Source organism: Lepus europaeus, chromosome 13, assembly GCF_033115175.1.
Source record: "Lepus europaeus isolate LE1 chromosome 13, mLepTim1.pri, whole genome shotgun sequence".
In the NCBI taxonomy this organism is placed as follows: domain Eukaryota; kingdom Metazoa; phylum Chordata; class Mammalia; order Lagomorpha; family Leporidae; genus Lepus; species Lepus europaeus.
In genome coordinates this window covers 84,284,241-84,308,621 of record NC_084839.1, presented here as the reverse complement: position 1 = coordinate 84,308,621, position 24,381 = coordinate 84,284,241, and the positions used below count along the sequence as shown (strand labels likewise).

Here is a 24,381-nt window from a genome sequence, read left to right as displayed (position 1 = left end):
GTACGGGGTGGGCATTTGGCACAGAGGTTAAGAAGCCACTGGAGATGTTTGCATTCCATACTGGGGGCCTGGGTCTGAGTCTCAGCCCCATTCCCTGTCCCAGGTTTGGTTTTGGTTTTGATTTGCTTTTGTTTGGTTTTAAGGATTTATTGATTTGTTTATTTAAAAGGCAGAGTTACGGAGGGAGAGGGAGAGACAGAGAGAGCTGTTCCATCTGCTGGTTCACTTCCCAGAAGGCCTCAACAGCCGGGCTGGGCCACACTGAACCCAGGAGCGCCATCCAGGCCTCCTACTTGGGTAGCAGAAGCCCATGTACTTGAGCCATCCACCCCTGGCTTCCCAGGTGGAGCAGCCAGGACTCGAACCAACACCCACATGAGATGCCTACGTTGTAGGTGGTGGCTTTACCCACTGCGCCACAATGCTAGCTCCCTGTTTCTGAGTTTTGAGAGTTATATGTTCTACTTCCAGTTCCTTCATTGGGACATGTGATCTGCAGAGATTGCTCTACTAGTTTAGAGTTTATCTAGGCATCTTCTTAACATGAGCAAAAAAAAAAAAAATTAGAAATTTTGATCAAATCCAGTTTATTTGTATATTTTTTTTCTTTCATGAATCATGCTTTGGCTTTCTTATCAGAGACTTCTTTGCCAATCCGTGAGAAAGGAAGTTTTCCCCTAGGTTTCCTTCTAAACGTTGTGTGGCTTTACACATTACATTTAAGTAGATGGCCTATTGTGAGTTAATTTCATATAAAGTGTGAGATTCAGCTCAAGGTCCCTTTTCAGCATATGATGGCCACCATCATTTGTGTAAAGTTCGTCCTTAATCCTTTGCATTGCTTTGACACCTGTCAGGTATCAGTTGGCCACATATTTGTGCATCTGAGTTCTGTTCTGTTCCATTAAACCACGCTGTCCTCATTGTAGTGGCTTCTAATTCAGGATTATGGGATGCGATTCCCCCTGCTTCATTGAGCTTTTCCAGAATTGTCCTAGCTCGGCTGCTTCCGTCGCTCTCCGGGATGAGTTTTGGAAGCAGCCTGTCTGTGCCTGCCACAGGTTCTGCTGTGCTTTTAGATTCTTTTGAAGAAAATAACAAGGGAGGGAGACAAGCACCCAGCGTTTTACCGATGGATGAATGGTTTCTTATTTGCAAAAATGCAAGTCTGTCTGTAGTGATGGAAAGCGATTCCCGAGAGTTAGAATTAGGAAAAGGGGGTGCATGTTCATAGTTGGACTAAGCGGCCACAGATGAAGACGGAAGGCAGCGAAGTGCATGGGCAAACTGAAGACCAAGCTGTTATTCAGATCTTTTCTCTGCCCCTGCTCAGTCAATCCCCCGGGAATAAAGACCTTTTGTCCCCTGTAGAGTGGCCCAAGACTAGGTCTCAGCCTATGTTCACGTGCTTCTCTGTCAGGGCCTGGGTGCCACTGTGTCCTTCCTGTGAACAGCGCCCCCGCAGGTGTGCAGGGCACATAGGCAGGTGGCAGGACACAGCCGCGGTCCCACGGAGCTGACACCAGAAAGGGCAGCAGGCTGTCGTGACACAGGCATCAGGCACAGACGTGAGCAACCTGCTCTGGAGCATCCAGAGACACTGAATTTTCGGCTGGAGAAACTCTTAAAATATTCCTGTGCTTCCACTGTGACTGTCCTCCAAGGAGTGGTAGGAACAAAATGGGAAGTTCAGAGATGCACACAGCCTAGAACAAGTGAGCGATCCAAGACCACACGTGTTCTAGGGAAAGCAGGTTGTCTCCTGTGGCAGAAACAAGGCAGGGGAGCATTAGAGGAAGGGCGGCAGAGCGGGGAAGGTAAGTGGGGGTGTGTCTGCAGCAGGTAGGACGACCTCACAGCAAGTAGTACAAAACTCAACTCCTCTAAGCGATGCCTGCGTCACAAGCAGTGGCTTAACCTGCTGTGCCACAAGGCCGGCGCCCACAATGCTTTTTAATTTTGATGAAATCCAAGTGCTGTTTTGTGGTGGTGGTGGTAGTGGTGTTGCTTGTGCTTTTTTTTTTTTTTTCAGGGATTTATTTATTTGAAAGGCAGAGTAAGAGAGAGAGAGAGAGAGAGGTCTTTCATACATTGCTTCAGTCCTCAAATGGCCACAACAGCCAGGGCTGGACCAGGCCAAATCCAGGAGCCAGGAGCTTCTTCCAGGCACTTGGACCATCCTCTGATGCTTTCCCAGGTGCATTAGCAGGGAGGTGGATCAGAAGTGGAGCAGCCGGGACTCAAACCAGCACCCATATAGCATGCTAGTGCTGCAGATAGAGGCTACACCCACTTTGCCTCTGAGCTGGCCCCCTGTGCTTTTGGTGTTATATATAAGACACCATTGCCTAAGTCCAAAAGTCACAAAGATTTACCAGGCCTTATGTTATCTTCCCTAAGAATTTTATAGTTTGGGCTCTTACATCTAAGTTTTGATCCATCTTCTGGTCATCTGAGTTAATTTTTGTGGATACTTTGAAGTAGAGGTCCGGTTTCATCTTTTACTTATGAGAGTTCATCCATCCCAGTATCATTTGTTGAAAAAGAGTATTTTTCCCCATTAACAATGGTCTTGACTTCCTTGGTAGAAAAGTATAGGGGTTCCTCAAAAAACTAGAAATAGAACTACCATATGTATAATCCAACAATTCCACTGCTGGGCATATATCCAAGGGAAATGAAACCCATCTTCAAACAGCTGCACTCCCATGTTTATGCAGCGCTATTCACCGTAGCCAGGAAATGGGAACAGTGTCCATCCATGATGAATGTATTCAAAAAAGCGCTGTATGCACACAGTGGAACATTACTCAGCCCTGAAAAGGATGAAATCTTTGCAATCACATGGCTGGACCTGCAGGTCATTATGTTAAATTATGAAATAAGCCAAGCATGGAAAGACACATGTCCCCTGATCTCAATCATATGTGTAGTCTAAAATCAAAAGTGATCTCCAGGGGTTAGAAATACAGTGGTGGTGACCAGAGGCTGGGGAGAGGAGTGGGAGGCAACAATGTTGAATGGTTGAGTGATGGGGACTAGGTTACAGCTAGATGGGAGTAAGAAGTTTGGGGTTCTAGTGCACAGTAGGGTGACGACGGACAATGTTATTTTATTGTATATTTCTCTGTAAAAAACCTACCACATGGGATTTTTGGATGTTTTTACTCTAAAGAAATGTGAAATGCATGAGAGGATAAATATATTTACCCTGAATGGAGATTACACAGTGTATACATCAAACAAAATTTCACTCCATAAATATTTGAAATTTTTATGTCAGTTACATGTTGTAAATTTTAAAAATGTAACATGGCAGTTAATTGACCACATACGGATTTATTCCTGCACTCTCCGTAGTCCATTGATCTGAATATCTCTCCTTTTCCCAGTACCACATTATCTTAATTATAGTTGCGTTATAGCAAGTTTTGAAATCAGTAAGTATGACCCCTCCATCCTTGTTTGTGTGCAAGCTGATTTTGGCATATTCTGGGTTCCTTGAGTTTCTCCATGAATTTTAAGGTCAACGTGTCCGTTTCCACTGAGAAGCGAGCTGATGGGGTTTATGTTCAGTCTCCTCCATGGCCTCTCAGAGGGCGCAGTCTCATTTGGCCTCATAACATGGAAAGAAACAGAATGTTACTCATTGTACTTTTAAAGCTGGGGAGAAGAAAATTTGACATATGCCAAGAATTTTTACTGTTTTTTTTTGTAGTTGTTGTTTTTGTTGTTCTTTTTTAAAATTTTATTTGTGGGGCTGGCGCTGTGGCACAGTAGGTTAATCCTCTGCCTGCAGCACTGGCACCCCATATGGGCGCCGGTTCTGGTCCCAGCTGCTCCACTTCTGATCCAGCTCTCTGCTGTGGCCTGGGAAAGCAGTAGGAGATGGCCCAAGGCCTTGGGCCCCTGCAACCATATATATGGGAGACCAGGAAGAAGCTCCTGGCTCCTGGCTTCGGATCAGCACAGCTCCAGCCATTATAGCCATTTGGGGAGTGAACCAACGGAAGGAAGACCTCTCTCTCTGTCTCTTGCTCTCACTGTCTATAACTCTACCACTCAAATGAAAATCTTTAAAAAAATTTATTTGTGATACTAATGATATGAAAACACAAAATTTGTTTCCTTGTTTCACGACCACAGCTTAGCAAATAAGAATACCATTTCTCCTTCAGTTGGAAGTAACTTGCCAAGCTTTCCTTTTTCAAAAGTTTGTATTTATTTATTTATTTATTTAAGAGACAGAAACAGCAGCTGCCATCCACTGGTTCGCTCCCCAAATGCCCACAACAGCTGGAGCCTGGTCAATCTAAAGCCAGGAGCTGGGGATTCAGCCTGGCACGGTGGGTGGCAGAGACCCAAGTAGTTGAGCCATCAGCGGCTACCTCCCCAGGTGTGCATTAGCAGGAAGCTGGAATACGGACTCAAACCCAGGCACTCCAGAATGTGTTGTGGGCACCCTAACCTGAGCCTGAACCTCTGTGCCACGCGTCTGCCCCTCCAAGTCTTCCCTGCACAGTGATCGTTCTTCTTGTTCCTCTACTCCCTAGCACATCCCTCTGCAGACGTTGTTGAAGTTCATGGTGGACATTGCCCTGGGAATGGAGTATCTGAGCAACAGGAACTTTCTCCATAGAGATTTAGCTGCTCGGAACTGCATGTAAGCATCCTGGGACATCCTGGAAGCTGTTGGGCCTCGTGGTGTTTAACCTGTGCTGGGGGCTGGGGACGGGGCTGGCCTGTGGCTGGCAATACACGGAGGGAAGCAAGGCTTGGGGTTATCGGTCTGGCTTGCTCTCAAGATGGGATGTCTATGGCTGTGATTATGATTGGGGTTTTGCTTGGAGCTTTTCACCCTCTGCCTGGTGGGCCTTCAGCGTTTCCTCCTGCGATCACTTTTTTCACTCTTGCTGTGCCAGGAGGGCAGGTGCAATCTTCCCCCACCGCCATCAGCTGTCTGGAGCCAGAGTTACAGCGGGGCAGCTCATCAGGAAGACAGTAATGAGCACCGTGTAGGTTTTCTCCCCGAGTGTCCACGCTGCTTGCTTGTGAAGAAGCTTTTTTTTTTTTTTAATTTATTTATTTATTTAGACAGGCAGAGTGGATAGTGAGAGAGAGACAGAGAGAAAGGTCTTCCTTTTTGCCGTTGGTTCACCCTCCAATGGCCGCTGCGGCCCGCGCATCGCGCTGATCCGAAGCCAGGAGCCAGGTGCTTCTCCTGGTCTCCCATGCGGGTGCAGGGCCCAAGCACTTGGGCCATCCTCCACTGCCTTCCCGGGCCATAGCAGAGAGCTGGCCTGGAAGAGGGGCAACGGGGATAGAATCCGGCGCCCCGACCGGGACTAGAACCCGGTGTGCCGGCGCCGCAAGGCGGAGGATTAGCCTGTTAAGCCACGGCGCCGGCCAAGAAGCTTTGAGTGTTGAATTCACAGCCCCCTTCCTTTCACAGCAGACAAGAGCTCCTTATACCAGAACGGTGGACTGAAGTTCCCCCATTTCTTCAACCTGTTTCAGTAAAGCCATTTTCTGTTGTAAATCTTCAAAAAACCGATAACTGTTCCTTGAGTGGGAGAAGAGAGAGTGCTTCTTCATGTGTTGTTGTCGTTGTTGGTTTTTCATGGTCAGAGATGTGGCAGTGGCACCTGCTCCCTGTTCCTCATTCTTCCCAGCCAGCCCTGCCCTGGGCCCTAGGCTCTCGCCTCATTTTTTAAATTCCCAGAGAAGTTAACATTGTAGGGCTGTTTTTCATTTAAATGCATTTTCTACCATAGAAGGAAAACCATGAAAACTTTTTTTTTTGTCTTAATATTTCTTTTTATGTTTTTCCTACAAGGTGGGGTAGCTGGGTCTGTGGTTTGTCTTGGACTGGAGGGTTTCCTAGGACGTGGGACTTTCAATTTTAAAAGTCTGTGATGTGGGGCTAGCATGGTCACAGCAGGTTAAATGCTGCCATCTCACATCGGAGTGCTAGTTCGAGTCCTGGCTGCTCCACTTCCAATCCAGCTGTCTGTTCATATGCTTGGGAAAGCAGTGGAAGATGGCCTGGGTACTTGGGTTCCTGCCACCCATGTGGGACACCCAGATGGAGTTCCAGGTTCCTGGCATCAGCCCGGTCCAGCCCCAGACATTATGGCCATTTGGAGAGTTAACCAATGGATAGATCTCTCTCTCTCCTCACTCGCTTGCTCTGCCTTTCAAACAAATTTTTTTTAAAGATTTATTTATTTATTTGAAAGAGTTACACAGAGAGAGGAGACGCAGAGAGAGAGAGAGATCTTCCATCTGATGGTTTACTCCCCAATTGGCCACAATGGCCGTAGCTGCACCAATCCGAAACCAGGACCCAGGAGCCTCTTCTGGGTCTCCCATGAAGGTGCAGGGGTCCAAGACCTTGGGCCATCTTCTACTGCTTTCCCAGGCCATAGCAGAGAGCTGGATGGGAAATGGAGCAGCCAGGTCTCGAACTGGCGCCCATATGGGATGCTGGCGCTCAGGCCAGGGCGTTAACCAGCTGCGCCACAGCACCAGCACCTCAAATAAATTTTAAAAATCTTTAAAAAAGTCTTTATTAAGCAAACAAGATCGATTTGGTCACCTACCTCCAGATCTGCCCTCCTGTTCTTTCACGTACTCTTCCGCACCTCCTTCTTTTCCTCCTTCTTTGTCTCTGTGATCTGTTTTAATAACTCGGGCTGTAACTCTCACTGCACCCCTTCACTTTGGAAGCACCCGCTTGGCCATCTTTGGCGAGAAGCCCAGTGTCTCCTTTACAGCTTGTACTTCCCCACCTTCCCAGACTACAGGGGGACTGACCTAGTCCACAGAGCCAGTGCTGCCGCCAGACACCAAGCAGGAAGGCTTCTGGCTGCACGCTGTCCTTCCACCAGAGGCCAGGGCTTTGAGCTGCCGCTCGTCCTGCTCCTGCCGTGCCCGGGCCGACTGTCTCTGACCCTGCGCAAGGCGCCCCTGCTGGTCCTGACCCCCACACCGACCAGAGCCACGCAGGACTCTGTCTTTCCAGGCTCCCGGTTCCTTGCCCAGCCACTGACCCCAAAGCTGGCCCCTCACAGGCTGCTGGGGCCCACGTCCTCCTTTGTCACTCGTCACGAGTGCTTTCAGCTGCGTCCGACGCAGTCCTGGGATTGAAGGCTTTGCCTCTGAGGCTGCTCAGGAAGTGACTCTGCTCTCGGCAGGTTGCGAGACGACATGACTGTCTGTGTGGCGGACTTCGGCCTCTCCAAGAAGATCTACAGCGGGGATTACTACCGCCAGGGCCGCATCGCGAAGATGCCTGTGAAGTGGATCGCCATAGAGAGCCTTGCCGACCGAGTCTACACCAGTAAAAGTGACGTGGTGCGTACCCAGCTTGGACCCGGGGCCCCTCATGGCCAAGACAGGGGTGCAGTGGGAGAAATAACTCAGGCTGGTGTTGCAAGACACTTTACTGTTGGGTAAACTGAGGACTGCGGGCATCCCGGGACTTCCCTTTTGTTTTTGCCAGATACTTAGCTCAAGAGTAACAACAGAGTCTGGTTAAGCATCTGTGCTTTGCCCACACCCATCATGTATTTGCAGTTTTCTTTGCTTCAAAAGGGTGACTTAATTGCCCCCAGCTAACATACTTCCTATTCACATTGCATTGAGTGGCTTTTTGGAACCAAGATGCTGTACAAAAGGTGTTCTGTGATTACCCTGGGCCTGAGCTGGGGAAAATGCCCCACAAATCTGAGGCAGAGCATGAAAGCGGGGGGTTTGATGTGACATGCAGCCGTCTCTGCCTTTGCTGAACTGCCCAGAACAGCTTTCGTAAAAATGGGGAACTGTGACAACCCAGCCCCCCGGTGCTGCGGCTTTGGGAGAGCAGTGCGTCCCAGACATAATTGCCAGCTTTGTGCACAGTCATCAGCTTTAAGAAAATGACCTTTCCGAGTGAAAAAGGCCATTCAGCCTCTGTGGAAAGATCCGCATCCTTACTTGTTGTCCTTCTGTTCTCAGTGGGCATTTGGCGTGACCATGTGGGAAATAGCAACGCGGGGAATGACGCCCTACCCCGGGGTGCAGAACCATGAGATGTACGAGTACCTTCTCCACGGCCACAGGCTGACACAGCCCGAGGGCTGCCTGGACCAACTGTGAGTGAGCGTCTCTCCGTGTTGCTGGGCACTTGGCTCTGTAAAGACCTGGGGAAACACGACTCGGGGATGGGGTGGGGGATGGCTGTTGCCAGGTGGACATGTGCACAGGGTGCCACCTGCTGCCATCCAGGCTGGGAGCCACTCCTGGGATGGGAGACAGAGTGTGCCATAGCTGACACAGCCAAAAATGCCTGTCTCCACTGGCGGGCATTGTCAAGAGCAGCCACAGCCCATGTCCTCTGGCTGCTCAAACACCTCCAGGAAATGCAGCCTGCATGTAAATAGGCTCCTTTGTAGTGCGTGAGCTCCTGAATGATTCTCTGCCTTCTTTGGGCCCACCCAGCCTTGCCTTTCTAGATAGCATTTCAAATGCACAGTAATGCCATCAGTCTTACCCTGAAGGCATCGGGAAGCTTGGAAATCGGTGCCAGTGACCTTGAGACCAGGTTGGTCGTCAGAATTGCCTGGGGAGGGGCCCTGTTGTGACACAGTGGGTTAAGCTGCCACCTGCAACACCGCCATCCCATAATGGAGCGCAGGTTCAAGTCCCGGCTGCTATGCTTCAGATCCAGCTCCCTGCTGATGCGCCTAGGGAAGCAAATGATGGCTCTCTCTCTCTTTCTTTCTCTGCCTTTCAGTAAACTAAATCTTTAAAAGGCAAGATAGAGTACCTTGGGGCTATTCTAACAGTGTGACTGATCCATATCTGAGTGCTGATTCCAGTCCAGTTTGAATCCTGGCTGCTCCACTTCCAATCCAACGTCCCTACTCATGCCATCTTGGGAGGAGGCAGATGATGGCTCACGTGCTTGGCCCCCTGCCACCCACAGGGAGACTCAGGTGGAGTTCCTGGTTCCTGCCTTTGGCCTGGCCCAGCCTTAACTCTAGGGGGCATTGGGAGAGTAAACCAGCAGATAGAAGATCTCTTGGCCGGTGCCGTGGCTTAACATGCTAATCCTCCGCCTTGCGGCGCCGGCACACCAGGTTCTAGTCCCAGTCGGGGCACCGGATCCTGTCCCAGTTGCCCCTCTTCCAGGCCAGCTCTCTGCTATGGCCCGGGAAGGCAGTGGAGGATGGCCCAAGTGCTTGGGCTCTGCACCCGCATGGGAGACCAGGAGAAGCACCTGGCTCCTGGCTTCAGATCAGCGCGATGCACCGGCCACAGCGGCCATTGGAGGGTGAACCAACGGCAAAAAGGAAGACCTTTCTCTCTGTCTCTCTCTCTCTCTCACTATCCACTCTGCCTGTCAAAAAAAAAAAAAAAAAAAAAACCTCTTACTGTCTATTCTGCCTTTGAAGTAAATTAAAAAAAAAAAAAATGCACCATTTAAAACACGTGCATCCTTCACGGGGAGTGCCTGGGTTCAAGTCCCAGCTCCTCTTGCCAGCTTCCTGCTAATGCACACCCCAGAGGCAGCAGGTGATGGCTCCAGTAGTTGGGTCCCCCCTGCATTTTGGGGGTGTCTTGACAGTCACACAGCAAGGTGAAGAGGCCCTGGCCTTGGGTCAAACAGGCCAGACTCTGCCTCCTAACTAGCCTTGTGTGCGGACATGACAGCTGACTTAAGCCCTCTGTACCTCCAATCGTCAGCGACAAAATAACCTAGCTTATGCTCTTGAGGGAGGTGCTGTCCAGGTTACATAAGAAAGTGTCTGGGACATTCAGCCTGTGGGAGGCTTGCGGGGGAAATGCTCACCTGAGGATGCCAGGTATCAACAGCATCTTCACAAACTGATCTCCCCCAGGCACCGTGCTGACCTTTTAAAAAGAATGTCCACGGGGCTGGTTCTGTGGTGCAGTAGGTTAATCCTGTGCCTGTGGCGCCAGCATCCCATATGGGCACCGGTTCTAGTCCCGGCTGCCCCTCATCCAATCCAGCTCTCTGCTACAGCCTGGGAAAGCAGTGGAAGGTGACCCAAGTCCTTGAGCCCCTGCACCCACATGGGAGACCAGGAAGAAGCACCCTGGCTTTGGATCAGCACAGCTCTGGCCGTTGCAGCCATCTTGGGGGTGACCCAATAGAAGGAAGACCTTTCTCTTTGTCTTTCCAAACCCTCACTGTCTGTAACTCTACTTCTCAAATAAATAAATAAAATCTTAAAAAAAAAAAAAAGTTCCCAGTAAGCACTACCTGTGGCTTAGGATTTAGCCCCTTCCTAAGAGCGGCTCTGCTCCCTGTGTAATAAGGGCCATGGGCTTGCAGAGGGGCGTTCCCACCACATGCAGCAGGAGCATGTCAGAGCTGTGGGCCTGTGCCAACTGTTGTGGAATATGCTGGGTGCTGGCACAGGTGAGCATGTGTAGGACCATTCCCCTATCCCCTATCCCACGCTCTGACCCTACTGCCTCAGCTGGGGGAGAAGACCCAGGTCAGTTTGCATACAGGCCTCCCAAGTCCTTTCTAAACAAACAGAAGGAAGACGAGAGACAGACAGAGTTCTCCCATCTTCTGGTTCACTCCCCAAATGCCCGCAACAGCCAAGACTGGACCAGGCCAAAGCCAGGAGCCAGGAACTAAATGTGGATCTCCCATGTGGGTGGCAGAGACCCAAGTACTTGAGCTATCCCCTGCTGCCACCCAGGGTGTGTGTTAGCCGGAAGGTAGGATCAGGAGGGGAGCCAGGATTCGAACCCAGGTGCTCCAATAGGGGGTGCAGGCATCACAAGCAGCGTGTCCACTGCTGCACCAGATGCCACCCCGGCAGGAGACTGCTTTGATCAGGGGCTCTCCTGGCTTGGTGGTGCAGTAGCAATGTTTATTGCGGTTGTAGATGTCTAACATTGAGGACAGAAGGAAACCCTGTAAGCCCTTTAAAAACATCATGCAACCCTAATTAAATTAGCTCCAGGGTTTCATGGTAGTTCTGAAAAGGACCATGTTAATGAAATGTTTGCTTCTGAACATGAGGACGTAGTTCAGCCAAACAATAAGGCCTAGGAAGAGTTTCCTTGCAGTTTCTCTCTTAGCTTGCCTGTGCACCCTTTGCGGTGGAGATCTTGGGTCTTAGCTAGGTGCATGCTGCATCCCAGTGTGGTTTTACATGTTTCACATACAGTCAACGGAGGGAACCCCGAGCCAGCACTTTTGGAGATCGTTTGGGTGAGTGACAGAGTCAGAGTAGCAAAGTCAGCAGGTGCGTGTAGCTGGGCAGCCAGGGGGAAGCAGACAAGTCGCAGGCCCTGTGTTCCATTGGCTCCATGCCTTAGCTCGCAGAGGCCGCTGTGGCCTGTGTGGCCGAACCAGGCCTTTTCCCGGGTCTCCTCTGGCATCTGATTGCTGGGGAACAGCAGTGGCCCCCAACGCAGCCTCTGTGTTTCCATTTCTGGGATGAAAATTCGCTTTGAAAAAGAAACACGTCTCAGGCTCATTCTCATCCAGGTTGTTCGTCATCAATAGCGAGAGGGGCTCAGGGCTCAGCTGCTCCTCAGTGTTCTGAAAGTCGACTGTGACATGGAACCAGGTCCATCACAGGGCTCCCTTTGCACCCTGCTCGCCGATCCTGCCCGCATGGGGCCACCTCTCCTCACGGCGTCCCCGCCACTGCTGTGGGACCCGGCTGCAGGCCCCTGCTCCTCCCTACATCCTGCTGCGATGGCCCCTCCATTTCTCAGGGACATTCCCCCAGCTGAGCCCTGGGACCCCTACCCACCAGCTGGCCACCATGGCTCAGGGCCTGGCGCTCACTCCCCTCACCCTCTAGCGGGACACCTGGGTGCCGCCTCATTCTGTTTGTCCCAGAACTGATGTCTGGTTGGTCCCCACAGCCAGACGTCCTACAGAAGCACCTGCCCCTCGCACTCCCACCACTAATACTGTCAGCTGGTAGGACCCCAGGGGCCAGCCCCTGCCACCTTCTCCTCCTGATAACCTGCCAGCAGAAACCGGTGAATGGGCAGGTCAGAGCCAGCATCACTTCCTGCCGAGCGCTGCAACCCCCGCAGCTCTTCCGACTCCCGTCTCATTCCACTCCTCCCCACCAGGCTCCCATTACATCCCAGAGCGACCTTTCTACACTTAGAACCTCATCATGCGGTGCTTCCAAGCACATCATCTGTCTCTGGCTTCCCACTGCCCGGGTCAGACCTAAAGCCCGTCCAGATCTGAGCCCTAGGGGCCAGGCAGGGTGGCTGAGTGGTTAGGAAACTGGGCTCTGGCGCCACAGCACCCGCCCTCTTTTTTAAATATTTAATTTATTTTTTTGAGAGACAGAGAGGTCTTCCATCCGCTGGTTCACTCCCCAAATGACCACAGTGGCCAGAGCTGGGCCAATCTGAAACCAAGAGCTTCCTCTGGGTCTCCCACGTGGGTGCAGGGGCCCAAGCACTTGGGCCATCCTCCACTGCTTTCCCAGGCCACAGCAGAGAGCTGGAATGGAAGGGGAGCAGCCGAGACTCGAACCACTGCCCCTATGAGATGCTGGCACTGCAGGCAGAGGCTTAGCCTACTGTGCCAAGCGCCGGCCCAGCCACAGCCCCCTTGAGTGGAGCCACAGCTTCACTGTCCCATTCCGGCAAGGCGTCAAGCTTAGGGCTGCTCATTGTCAAATGGGCGTAACTGTGCCCGTGTGGCGTGGGGGTGGCGCTGCCTGAACAAGCAGCCAGCCATAGAGTAGTTCCTGTGTTGCCTCATTTCGTAACCATGAAGGAAAGGCCAGTGATGACTGGAGCAGGGCCCTGGGGATCAGATGGGCCGGGCACTGCCACTGCCCATTCGCTGGACAAACCTGCACTCTGCAAGCCTCACTGCCCTGCCGTGAGAAGGCCTGCATTTCTCCCCCAGGGAGCTGCAGGCACAGCTGCCTCGCCGAGGGCCTGCAGCCGCTTGACGTCCTGTCTGTATCAGCTGCTGACCCTCGTGGGCTCCCCTGCCACCACCGACCCTGCCCTCATTCTTCACACACCTGCCCATGCCGGGCCCCGCCCTCATGCCTTCCTGCATGGTGCCTGACTGGCGCCTGCTGGCCGACTGCCCAGGACCCCAGCTCACACCCCACTCCCCACCTCCGGTTTCCATTGATTGCTCCACCCCTACCCCTCCACCGTAGGCCATGCAGGCCAGGGAAGGAAGCGGGTGGGAGCCTCGGAGGGCTGAGGGGCACAGTGAGGGAAGGCTGGCCTTGCTCCCCGGTGCACACCTGCAGCACTGCCCTCCACGCTCCTCAGAGCCAGAGCAAAGCACGTGCTTGGAAAGTATACAGGGAATAAATTCACCAATGTATACATTTTATAAATGGATATGATTGCATTTTTCAAACCGTAGCAAAATAAATATACCTTAAAGTTTACCATCTTAGGCCACCACCTGTGATGCTAGCTAGCATCCCATATGGGCGCCAGGTTTTGTGTCCTGGCTGCTCCACCTCCATCTAACTCCCTGTTAATGGCCTGGGAGAAGCAGCAGAAGATGGCCCAAATGCTTGGGCCCTGCCACCCACACAGGAGACTTAGATGAAGCTGCTGGGTCCTGGCTTCAGCCTGGCCCGGCCCTGGTTATTACAGCCATTTGGGGAGTGAACCAGCAGATGGAAGATCTTCCTCTCTGTCTCTCCCTCTCTCTATCTGTAACTCTGCTTTTCAAATAAATAAATCTTTGAAACTTTCTATCTTACCTACTTTGTATATAGTTCATTAGAGTTAGGTACATAATTTCTTAAAGATTTATTTTTATTTATTTATTTATTTTGACAGGCAGAGTTAGACAGTGAGAGAGAGAGAGACAGAGAGAAAGGTCTTCCTTCTGTTGGTTCACCGCCCCCAAATGGCCACCACGGCTGGCGCTGCGCTGATCTGAAGCCAAGATCAAGGTGCTTCCTCCTGGTCTCCCATGCGGGTACAGGGCCCAAGCACTTGGGCCATCCTCCACTGCCCTCCCGGGCCACAGAAGAGAGCTGGACTGGAAGAGGAGCAACCGGGACTAGAACCAGTGCCCCAACCGGGACTAGAACCTGGGGTACGGGCGCCACAGGCAGAGGATTAGCCAAGTGAGCCACAGCGCCGGCCTATTTTTATTTATTTGAAAGGCAGAGTAACAGAGAGAGGCAGGGAGAGACACAGAAAGAGACTTTCCATCTGCTGGTTTACTCCCAAAATGGCCACAGCAGCCAGGGCTGGGCTAGGCCAATGCTAGGAACCAGGAACTCCATCCAGGACTCCCACAGGGGTGGTCGGGGCCCAAGCCCTCAGGCCATCCTCTGCTGCTTTCCCAGGCTCCTGAGCGGGGAGCTGGATCATAAGCAGAGCAGCCAGGACTTGAACTGGTGCTTTGGTATGGGATGCTGGCGTTGCAGATGGTGGTTTAACCCCCTCTGTGCCACAACGCCAGCCCTTAAGTATATCCATTATTGTGTGGTATAACCATTGCCACCGTCGGCCCAACTCCAAAAGGCCTTCCCTACAAAACTAAAACTCTGTGCTCAGTAAACAAAAGATAACCTGTGTGGTGAGATCTTTCATAGAACTCAAAAACAGAAGGACTGTTTACAAAGTTACCAAGCTCATTTTTTCCCCACCTGTAAAATTTCAATCACAAAACAGCACACCCTCCTCATACCAGGGGTGGGATTTCTTGTTAGTGTCCTTGGTCCACTCCTATAAAGTTGTCCTTCCAGGGGAGTTGGTTAGACGGTGTACGTGCTGTGTCTTCAAAAACCCCAGCTGTATTTTTTTAATATTTTGTAAATTATTGAACATAAAAAAGTCAGTTTCAAAGTGATTTTGCTACTGTTCTGCCTCTCAAAGGGCTGATTATGGAAACATTTCCTCTTAAGACATGGAACCAATGAACAAAAATTAAGTAACACAGCCCCTTGGTGAAATAATAAAAAGGAGATTATATCCCCGGGGCCAGAGGCTCTGAAAGCTCATCTTGGGCTGCAGACAAGCATGGCTCTGTGCAAACAGGGAGGCATGCAAATCGCCTCACACCACGGAGACTCCGACACAGGCACAGAAATTGTTCGCCCCGTCTCAGTGGCCGCCCAGCGCAGGCACAACAGGGAAACCGAAAGGAGCTCCCAAGCATTAGAAGAGAATCAGGATGGTGAGACAGGGAATGCGCCCTCCCCACGCCATCGCCTTGGTGTCCCGTGTCCAGGGTCAGCCTCTACCTGGGCACTGCGCTCTGGGCCTCTCCGCCTGCTGGAAGCCTGCCAAGTGCTGGCCAAGGCCGCGAGAGCAGACACATGAAAAGATATTATTGTGCGCTCGCTCACATGAGATCTGTGTGTTGTATGTGAAACACCACATGTCAGTAGAATTCGCCAAAGGAGCCATAGGAGAGAATTCAGTGTAAACGTAGGGATTGCAGGTTTCTGTTCCCAAGAGACCAGTAACGCCCTGCAGGTGCCAGATGATTTAAATGGGAGTTGTCGGGGCCGGAGTCACAGCAGCAGGTTTGGCCACTGCGCGTGACACTGGCAGCCTCAGCTGCTCCACTTCTGATCCAGCTTCCTGCTAATGGCCTGGGAAGACAGTGGAAGGTGACCCAGGTGTTCGGGCCCCTGCCACCCACATGGGAGACCCAGATAGAGTTCCAGGCTCCTGGCTCAGCCCCTGCTGTGGCGGCCATGTGGAGAGTAAACCAGGGGAAGGAAATTCTTTCTCCCTGTCTCTCCCTCTCTCTATATAACTGCCTTTCAAATAAATCAGTTAATAAATAAATAAATAAACTTTAAATAATAATGATAATAGTGATAATCAATGTGGATTGTTTTCTTATCCAATGACATGAACATCCATTTCTCAAAACAGGAAAAGGATCCAAAGGAAACTATAATGCAACTCATTCTTATCTCAGCCTTGTGATTCTTACGTGTTGTTTCTGTTTCTTTGTGCTCCTTATTTAAAAAAAAAAAATTATCAATTTATTGAAAGGCTGTTACACAGAGAGAGAAGGTAGCAGGGGCCCAAGCACTTGGGCCATCTTCTGCATCTGTTCAGGCTCATTAGCAGGGAGCTGGATTGAAAGTGGAGCAGCTGGGACTCGAACCAGCACATTCTGCTCCCTTAAGTGTCCCTTCATTTCATTCTGCTGTTGTTGTTGTTGTTGCTAATTTGAGAGACTGAGACAGACAGACAGCTCCCATCAGCTATTCCACTCTCCAGATGACCACAATGGCTGGGGCTGGACCAGGCGGAAGCCATGAATCCAGAACTCAGTCTTGATCTCCACCCAAGTACTGGAGCCATCACCTGCTGCCTTTACGGGTACACATTAGCAGGAGGCTGGAGGCAGGAGCCCAGACACTCCTGTGTGGGACGCAGGCATCTTGCCTGGTGTGTTAACTGGCAGGCCAAACACCCACCCCCAGCGGTCATTCTTAATTGTGATTGGATACGGAATGAAGAAGCAGTGCAGAAAAACACAGCAGTGGGGTCAGGAGGAGCAGTGGGGCACCGGAGTTGCCCATGCTGAACATGATTGTCCTGCTCCCATGCTACCCAGGTGGCCATGGCATATTCTGTACCACTTCGAGTCCACTCGCATTGTTATTACAAAGTGACAATGACAGGTGCCATCCCAGCTCTTGGCATTCTTAGCTCCGGCCCTGGTTCTGTGTAACCAAGCCCCTCTAAGAACAACGCAAGTCGACGGTTTAGAGCAGAGGTCAGCAAACTCTCTGTGAAGTGCCAAGTAGTGAATCGTTCTGGCTGGGAAGCCCCTTTATAGCACCTGCTCAACTCTGCCACTGCAGCAAAAACGTCTCAACAACCAATAGGGGCCCGTGCTGTGGCGTAGCGGGTAAAGCCCCAGCCTGCAGCACCGGCATCCCACATGGGCGCTGGTTCAAGTCCCGGCTGCTCCACTTCCGATCCAGCTCTCTGCTATGGCCTGGGAAATCAGTAGAAGATAGCCCAAGTCCTTGGGCCCTGCACCTGCGTGGGAGACCCAGAAGAATCTCCTGGCTCCTGGCTTCAGAATGGTGCAGCTCCAGCCTTTGTGGCCAATTTGGGAGTGAACCAGCGGATGGAAGACCTCTCTCTCTCTCTCTCTCGCTCTCGCTCTCACTCTCTCTCTGCCTCTCCTTCTCTCTGTGTGTAACTGACTTTCAAATAAATAAATAAATCTTAAAAAAAAACAGGCCGGCGCGGTGGCTCAATAGGCTAATCCTCCACCTACGGCGCCGGCACCCCGGGTTCCAGTCCCGGTTGGGGCGCCGGATTCTGTCCTGGTTGCTCCTCTTCCAGTCCAGCTCTCTGCTGTGGCCCGGGAGTGCAGTGGAGGATGGCCCAAGTGCTTGGGCCCTGTACCCCATGGGAGACCAGGAGAAGCACCTGGCTCCTGGCTTCGGATCAGCGTGGTGCACCAGCTGCAGCGCGCCAGCCGTGGCGACCATTAGGGGGTGAACCAACAGAAAAGGAAGACCTTTCTCTCTGTCTCTCTCTCGCACTGTCCACTCTGCCTGTCCACAAAAAAATTAAAAACAAAACAAAAAACAGCCAGTAGGTAAGTGGGTGGACTTGTGTTCCAATAAAACTTTATTTACAAAGCAGATGGCAAGCTGGATTTGACTCATGGGTTACAGTTTGCAGCCCCTGAATAAAGAAGTTGACCTTGAATAAACCTGATTTCCAGAGGTAGATGTATTTGCCATACACCTCCTCTGTTCCTGGCAACAGAGCCGTTTTCTTGTCCAGTATCCATAGAACATATACAGCACTTCAGTGACTATTAGGCCATCACGTGAGACCTCCCCAATTTCCATAAAAGCAACATGGATGCTGGTTGGGCTGGGATAAGAGGAAAGATTAGGGGAGGATGGCACAGGGGGACCCGGTGCAGTGCTAGGAGGTAACTTTTTCTTTTTCTTTTAGGTACGAAATAATGTACTCCTGCTGGGCCGCCGACCCCTTGGACCGGCCCTCGTTTTCCATGCTGAGGCTGCAGCTGGAGAAGCTCCTGGAGAGCCTGCCCGAGGTTCAGGACAAGGCAGACGTCTTTTACATCAACACCCCGCTGCTGGAGAGCTGCGAGGGCCTGGCTGAGGGGCCTGCCCTCGACTCGCTGGACCTGAACCTCGACCCGGACTCCATCATTGCTGCCTGCAGCCCCAGCGCCGCCGTCAGCGTGGTCACCGCCCAAGTCCACGAGCACAGGGCTCCGGAGGGCCGCTACGTCCTGGACGGGGGCGGCGAGGACTGGGAGGCCCCGGGCGCTTCGCGGGAGGACCGACCCGCCCGGAACGGGGCCTCCTGGTCACTGTGCAGCACGCTGCCCGCGGGGAGCCCACCGCCCGAGGACCTTGCGTTTGCCGATGACTCCTCCGGAGACTCGGACATCCCGATGTGAGCGGCGGCGGCGTGGTTCCAGCCAGGTTCACTGCCCCGCCCGGTGTCTTCATTCCAAGTAAAACGCCACGGCCCCCGGAGCACCAGCCGAGTGTCCGTCTTCGCGTCCGTCTTCGTCAGAAATGCATAATATATATTTATTTAAGGAGAAGTGTATATGTCTGTATATGGTGGAAAGAGATCAGGATATTTTAATAAAAGATGACAACTCTCGCGGATCTTACCATTTAAGCTTCAGCTGGTCCCTGATACTCAACGTTTGTGCAAAGTTCTTTTTTTTTTTTTTTTGCAGAGTTGTTTATTTTTTAAAGTTCATCTCTCTTTTTTTAATTTTTTTTTCAGCTATTGTATGTAAAAATATATGTATATACTGGTAAAATGAAATGCCATCTCTGATATCACTTCTGGTTTTTTTGAGAAATGTAATTTGACATGAATCATGTATGGATAAGAATGATGCATTTAATATTTGAAATTTTCTGATTAGTTTTTTTTGAGATGATGGAAGGGGGGGAGGATGTGCTGAAATTACTGCACACGGCATGCACAGTTGTCACCGGTGGCCCCAGGGCCTTTGCAAAGGACTCCTTTCAGTGTGTGGGTCCCAGTGCCACTCCTGGCTTTGCTGTTGGGAGACAGAGGAAACCCGTTCTGGGAGTCCATGGACTGGCACACAGGGATCCTTAATGCCATCCGAGCTGAAAGCTACAGAGTAGAAGGGTCTGACAGGTGGCAGTGAGGCAGGGCACCAAGCTCACATCCCACTGCTGCCCGGGGACTAGTTGGGTCTCGGGAACTCTCCGTGCACTGTCTGGTTTGTTCTGGACCCCGTTCTGCTAGGGGTACCAGTGCTGCTGTGACGTGTGGGCTCGTGGAGCCGCAGTAACCTGCCCGTGGTCCACAGCCAGAGAGAGGTGGCGCTGGAATGCAGAGTGCCGGATCTCGGCCACAGCGTCTTCAGGCCTGTTTGCTTCCCACTCTGAAAGCCTTCAAGGATCGATGTCTTCACAGGCTCCAAGGGTGCGGCCCGCACAGCCCCAGTCCTGGCCCTGGCTGCCAGCCCAGGCACCCCAATCTCCAGGGTAAACCAGCTGGCCCTGGCTGCCAGCCCAGGCACCCCGATCTCCAGGGTGAACCAGCTGGCCCTGGCTGCCAGCCCAGGCACCCCGATCTCCAGGGTAAACCAGCTACTCTTACTGTGAATGTTCCCATGAAAAAGTTCTGAGGGTTTGAAAAGAGCCTGTATTGTTACAAGAAATGCAAGCATTACATTTATTGGTGAAAGGGAAAAAAAATGTTACTTCTGATAAAGATAATTTATGCTGTTAAAAACTTTTGAGTGGTCATTTAAAAAAAAAATCAATAAAAAGTTTTTATTACCTACCTGTGCAAACCAAGTGTCTTGTTGACGGTGACTATCAAGAATTTGAAGGACTCATTAGTATTTTTTTAAACTTTTTGTTTATTTATGTTCATTTATTTGAAAGACAGAGAGACAGAGATCTTCCATCTGTGGGTTCACAGCAGCCAGAGCTGGGTCAGACTGAAACCCGGGGTCTGCAATTCAATCCAGGTCTCCCTTGTGGGTGGCAGGGACCCAAATACTTGAGCCATCACCTGCCACCTCCCAGGCTATGCATTAGCAGCGAGCTGGGTCCCAGGTGGAGCTGGGACTGGAATCCAGGCACTCTGATAGGGGACACATCTGTCTTAACTGAGAAGTGAACTGCTCAGCTAAATGCCTACCCCCTAAACTTACCTTTAATTCCACTTTCCATAAGCTTTTTTTTTTTTTTTTTTTTTGACAGGCAGAGTTAGACAGTGAGAGAGAGAGACAGAGAGAAAGGTCTTCCTTCTGTTGGTTCACCCCCCCGATGGCCACCACAGTCGGCGCGCTGCACCGATCCAAAGCCAGGAGCCAGGTGCTTCCTCCTGGTCTCCCATGCGGGTGCAGGGGCCCAAGCACTTGGGCCATCCTCCACTGCCCTCCCGGGCCACAGCAGAGAGCTGGACTGGAAGAGGAGCAACCGGGACAGAATCTGGCGCCCCAACCGGGACTAGAACCCGGAATGCCAGTGCCCCAGGTGGAGGATTAGCCTAGTGAGCCGCGGCGCCGGCTTCCATAAGCTTTTTGTAATATCCATGTATTTCTCATTTTAATTACCTAAGAAATATGTCTAACAAATAGCTCGCTAAATGCCTCACTGCCCCCAGATCCTCAAAAGTGAACGTGTCACTTAGCAGTGCTGTACACAGTTGGGGAACTCAGAATGAAGCTGCGTCAGGCTGAAGCCAGGCGTCTGGAACTGAATCTAGGTCTCCCACACGGGTAGCAGCGACCCAAGCACTTGTGCATTAACAAGATCAGAAGCACTGGGATCGGAAGCAGTGGAACTGGAACCCAGATATCTCAAGCAGCTGCTGCGTGCAGGAGTGGGCAGCTTCCCTCCTCTCCCTTCCGTCTCGTCCCGGGGTGATGTGAGCCTTGCACCCCTTTCCCCCATATGCGGGACTGGGAAGTCCGGTTTGCTCACTATCTTCTAGGCAACCTGAGAAGGGCTGAGAGCCTGGGCCTGCTGTGCCACAGCGGGTGTAAGAGCTGAGACATAACAAACCCAGCAGAACGCGTCCCTTCATCTGGCACACGGCCACATGCCAGGCGTTGGTTACAACAAGTGCAGCTGGAGGCGGTACAGCTGACGACCTTGCTCAGCACCTGCAAATCTCGCTGAGGACTTTGGAACTCCAGCATTCTTCTCGGCCACATCTGAGTGTTTGACAGCTTGGAAAGAGCTAGCACAGATGATCCAGCCATTGGCTGACTCTGGTACTGACTTCTGAGCCGTCGACTGAAAATAGCTTTTCAGATTCTGTTTCCTGTAAACTCGAGTTGCTTTTGTAAGTGGTTCTAAGGAGCAAAAAGTGGAGGAGGAGAGAAAACAGGAAGAAACAAGTCGAGTCATTGTCTTAAGCCAGGCTGGGACTGGTGCTGGGAGGTCAGGAGGACAAGGAAATAAACAAGTAGCAGGAGTACTCGTGACCCACAGGATGAGAGAGACTGGCTCTGCCTGGCTTGCTCACTCTCTCTCTCTCTCTCTCTTTTTCTTCCCTCCCTCTCCTCTCCTTCTGTCTCCTACTATTTCTTTCTGAACAGAAGGAAGAAGCAAGGAGCAGGGTTTGGAAACCCCGGAGAGCTCTGCCACCTGTGCTGGCCGCAGGGCCCGGGGCAGGGACCAGGCTGGAGCCAGTCCTGCCCTATCTCCTTGGGCAATCTCGGCAGGTCAATTGACTTTCCTTGAGCACCCCCCCCCCTCCCCGTTTCCTCCTGCAACAAACAAGCACCCTGGGTAAAGAACAGGACCAGGGGCCAGCGTTGTGGAGCAGCGGGTTAAGCCACCACCGGTGACACCAGCGTCCCGGCTGTTCCAGCTCCCTGCTCATGCACCTGGGAAGGCAGTGGAAGCTGGCCCGAGTGTTTGTGGCCCCTGCCACCCGTGTTGCAGATCCGGATGGAGTCCTGGGCTTCTGGCCTCAACCTGGCCCCGGCCCCGGCCCCAGCTGTTGTACTGGGAGTAAACCAGCGGATGGAAGACCTCTCGTGCAGTGCAAACCTGCCCACGTTTGTCATACTAGAAATACTTTCGGGTCAGGCCTTCAGCTCATAGTTGAGATTCCCACGATCCACACTGAAGGGCCTTCGAAGCTCCAGTGCTGATTGTGTAATCAACTCCCTCCAAAAACAACACAAATTAACTCAACCATAAAATCTAAAAAGACAGGGGGAGTTCTGCTTCAGCCGGTGCTGTGCACAGTGGGGGAGTTCAGTGTGAAGGAGGGCGGTCCTCATCCGTCACCATAGGCAGCTCCTGGCCGTCATCCTGGGCTTGAATTCCTGATGCCGGCCCCAGTGCCCCCCTCCCCTCTAATTGGGCTTTGCCAACAGGATATGGGGACATGAGGAGGGTCTCCGAGCCATCCCAGGACAAGGAGATTCTCTCTCTCCCTGTCTGGCCTCCAAGTCCCCCAGACCGAGCAGAGGTCCCCACTCGGGAAACGGGCCAAACCACAGTCTGGTATCTCCCAGGTCAGGCCAGTCCTGATTCATAAAAGTCAAGTCCTTTGTAACTTCTGGTCAATGACAACAGCAAGTTGGAACTTCTGCTGAGTCCATGGGAAAATGACTGAACCCCCAAACAAACCAGCTACAGCAGCAACTTAACTTCTCTAAAGACACCTAGTTGCTTCGCTTGATGAGTGGGGAAACGGGAAGCTCTGTTTTCTTTAGGGACATTTCAGTAACGGGAAGCTCTGTTTTCTTTAGGGACATTTCAGTAAGGCACCGTGTTCCTATGTTGAGATTTCATTTTCTCTCTTTTAAAGCTCCAGATAAGAACAACAGCAAAACAACCATCCTACTGAACTTGGAAGACCATGTTTAATTACTTAACTCATTGGTAGCTGAATGCGATGATTATTTCTAGAAACTGTAACCACAGGCTGCTACATTAGAATATTTTCATGACAGTATCTTTTATTACAATGGGATTCAGTATATAGATATTTTAAAGCAAAACTTGAGAATTCTCTGTAGTTATTCTTTCTCCTCCTAAAGAGCATGGTGACACACAATCTTAGTAGCAACATATTCCAATCCTTTGCCCACTTTTAAATTGGGTTATTCTTTTATTGTTGAATTGTAAGAGTTCTTTATATATTCGGGATCTATATCCCTTTTTATAGAGCCTGACACTCTCTGTATTTTGATGAAATGATTAACCCATTCAGATTCAGTAACCTACTCACCCTTAGCTCCACAGCAAGCTTCATGAATAAAAGACCAACTTGTAAGCTCTCTGAACTTAGAATATATTCTATAAGTTGCTGATAGACCCTTCAGCAATACGTGGAAGTCTTCCTGGCTAAAGAGGCTTAAACACAACGTTTGACCAGCCACTGGCTGAGTAAAATGCTGTGTTGACCTAGGGGTGCCAAGTATAATTCTGAAAAAACAACCGTACAGGGACACCAGTGGTCAAACACTACACCAGAAACACAAGCTTCAGAATTCATTAAAGCAAGGCACTAAACAAAAACAAGCGTACCCACTCGCTCCGGGAAAGGGGCACATCGGAGTAGGTAAGATATGATCTCAGTTTTGACAAAAATACTTGAGGAACAGGCATTTGGCTTAGTGGTTCAGAGCTCATGTTCCATCTCCGGGTGGCTGGGTGTGATACCCAGCTCTAGCTCCTGAATCCAACTTAATGCAGATCCTGGGAGGGCTCAAGCGACTGGATTCCTGCTACCCACAGGGGAGACCTAGGTTCTTGGCTCCTGGCTCTGGAACTACTGTTGCAGACATCTAGGGAGTGAACCAGTGGATGGGAGATCTGTCTCTGTATTTCTGCTCTCAAATAAACTAACTGAAAATATATGAGGGGCCGGCGCTGTGGAGCAGCGGGTTAAAGCCATGATCTGCAGCGCCAGCATCCCATATAGGTGCCAGTTTTAGTTCTGGTTGTTCCACTTCCCATCCAGCTCTCTGCTATGGCCTGGGAAAGCAGTAGAAGATGGCCCAAGGTCTTGGACCCCTGCACCCACATGGGAGACCCAGGAGCAGCTCCTGGCTCCTGGCTTCGGATTGGCGCAATTCCAGCCATTGTAGCTATCTAGGGAGTGACCCAGCGGATGGAAGACCTCTCTGTCTCTCTGTCTCTGTCTCTGTCTCTGTCTCTCTCTCTCTCTCTCTCTGCCTCTCTGTAACTCTGCCCTTCAAATAAATAAATAAATCTTTTTTTAAAAAAAGAAAATATATGAGACATGCAGGAAAATATTAGTCAATAGAAAGTATCTCTGAAGAGGCCTAAAAGCTGAATTTAGCAATTATTACATTATAAAGAGGTCTCTACTGGGACCATCACTGTGGCACAGCAGGTTAAGCTGCCGCCTGTAGCT

General features: G+C 51.2%; 1 protein-coding gene across 1 annotated transcript in view; it reads left to right on the top strand.

Annotated features, from left to right (window-relative positions):
• MERTK (MER proto-oncogene, tyrosine kinase) overlaps positions 1-19,809 on the top strand; it is a 117,079-nt gene extending 97,270 nt beyond the window's left edge. The window contains exons 16-19 of the mRNA XM_062209848.1: positions 4,554-4,663; positions 7,197-7,356; positions 7,999-8,135; positions 17,953-19,809. Of these exons, the coding sequence (XP_062065832.1) occupies positions 4,554-4,663; positions 7,197-7,356; positions 7,999-8,135; positions 17,953-18,427 (882 nt within the window). The 3' untranslated portion in view covers positions 18,428-19,809. The remainder of the gene's footprint in view (positions 1-4,553; positions 4,664-7,196; positions 7,357-7,998; positions 8,136-17,952) is intronic.
• The last annotated feature ends 4,572 nt before the right edge of the window (positions 19,810-24,381 follow it).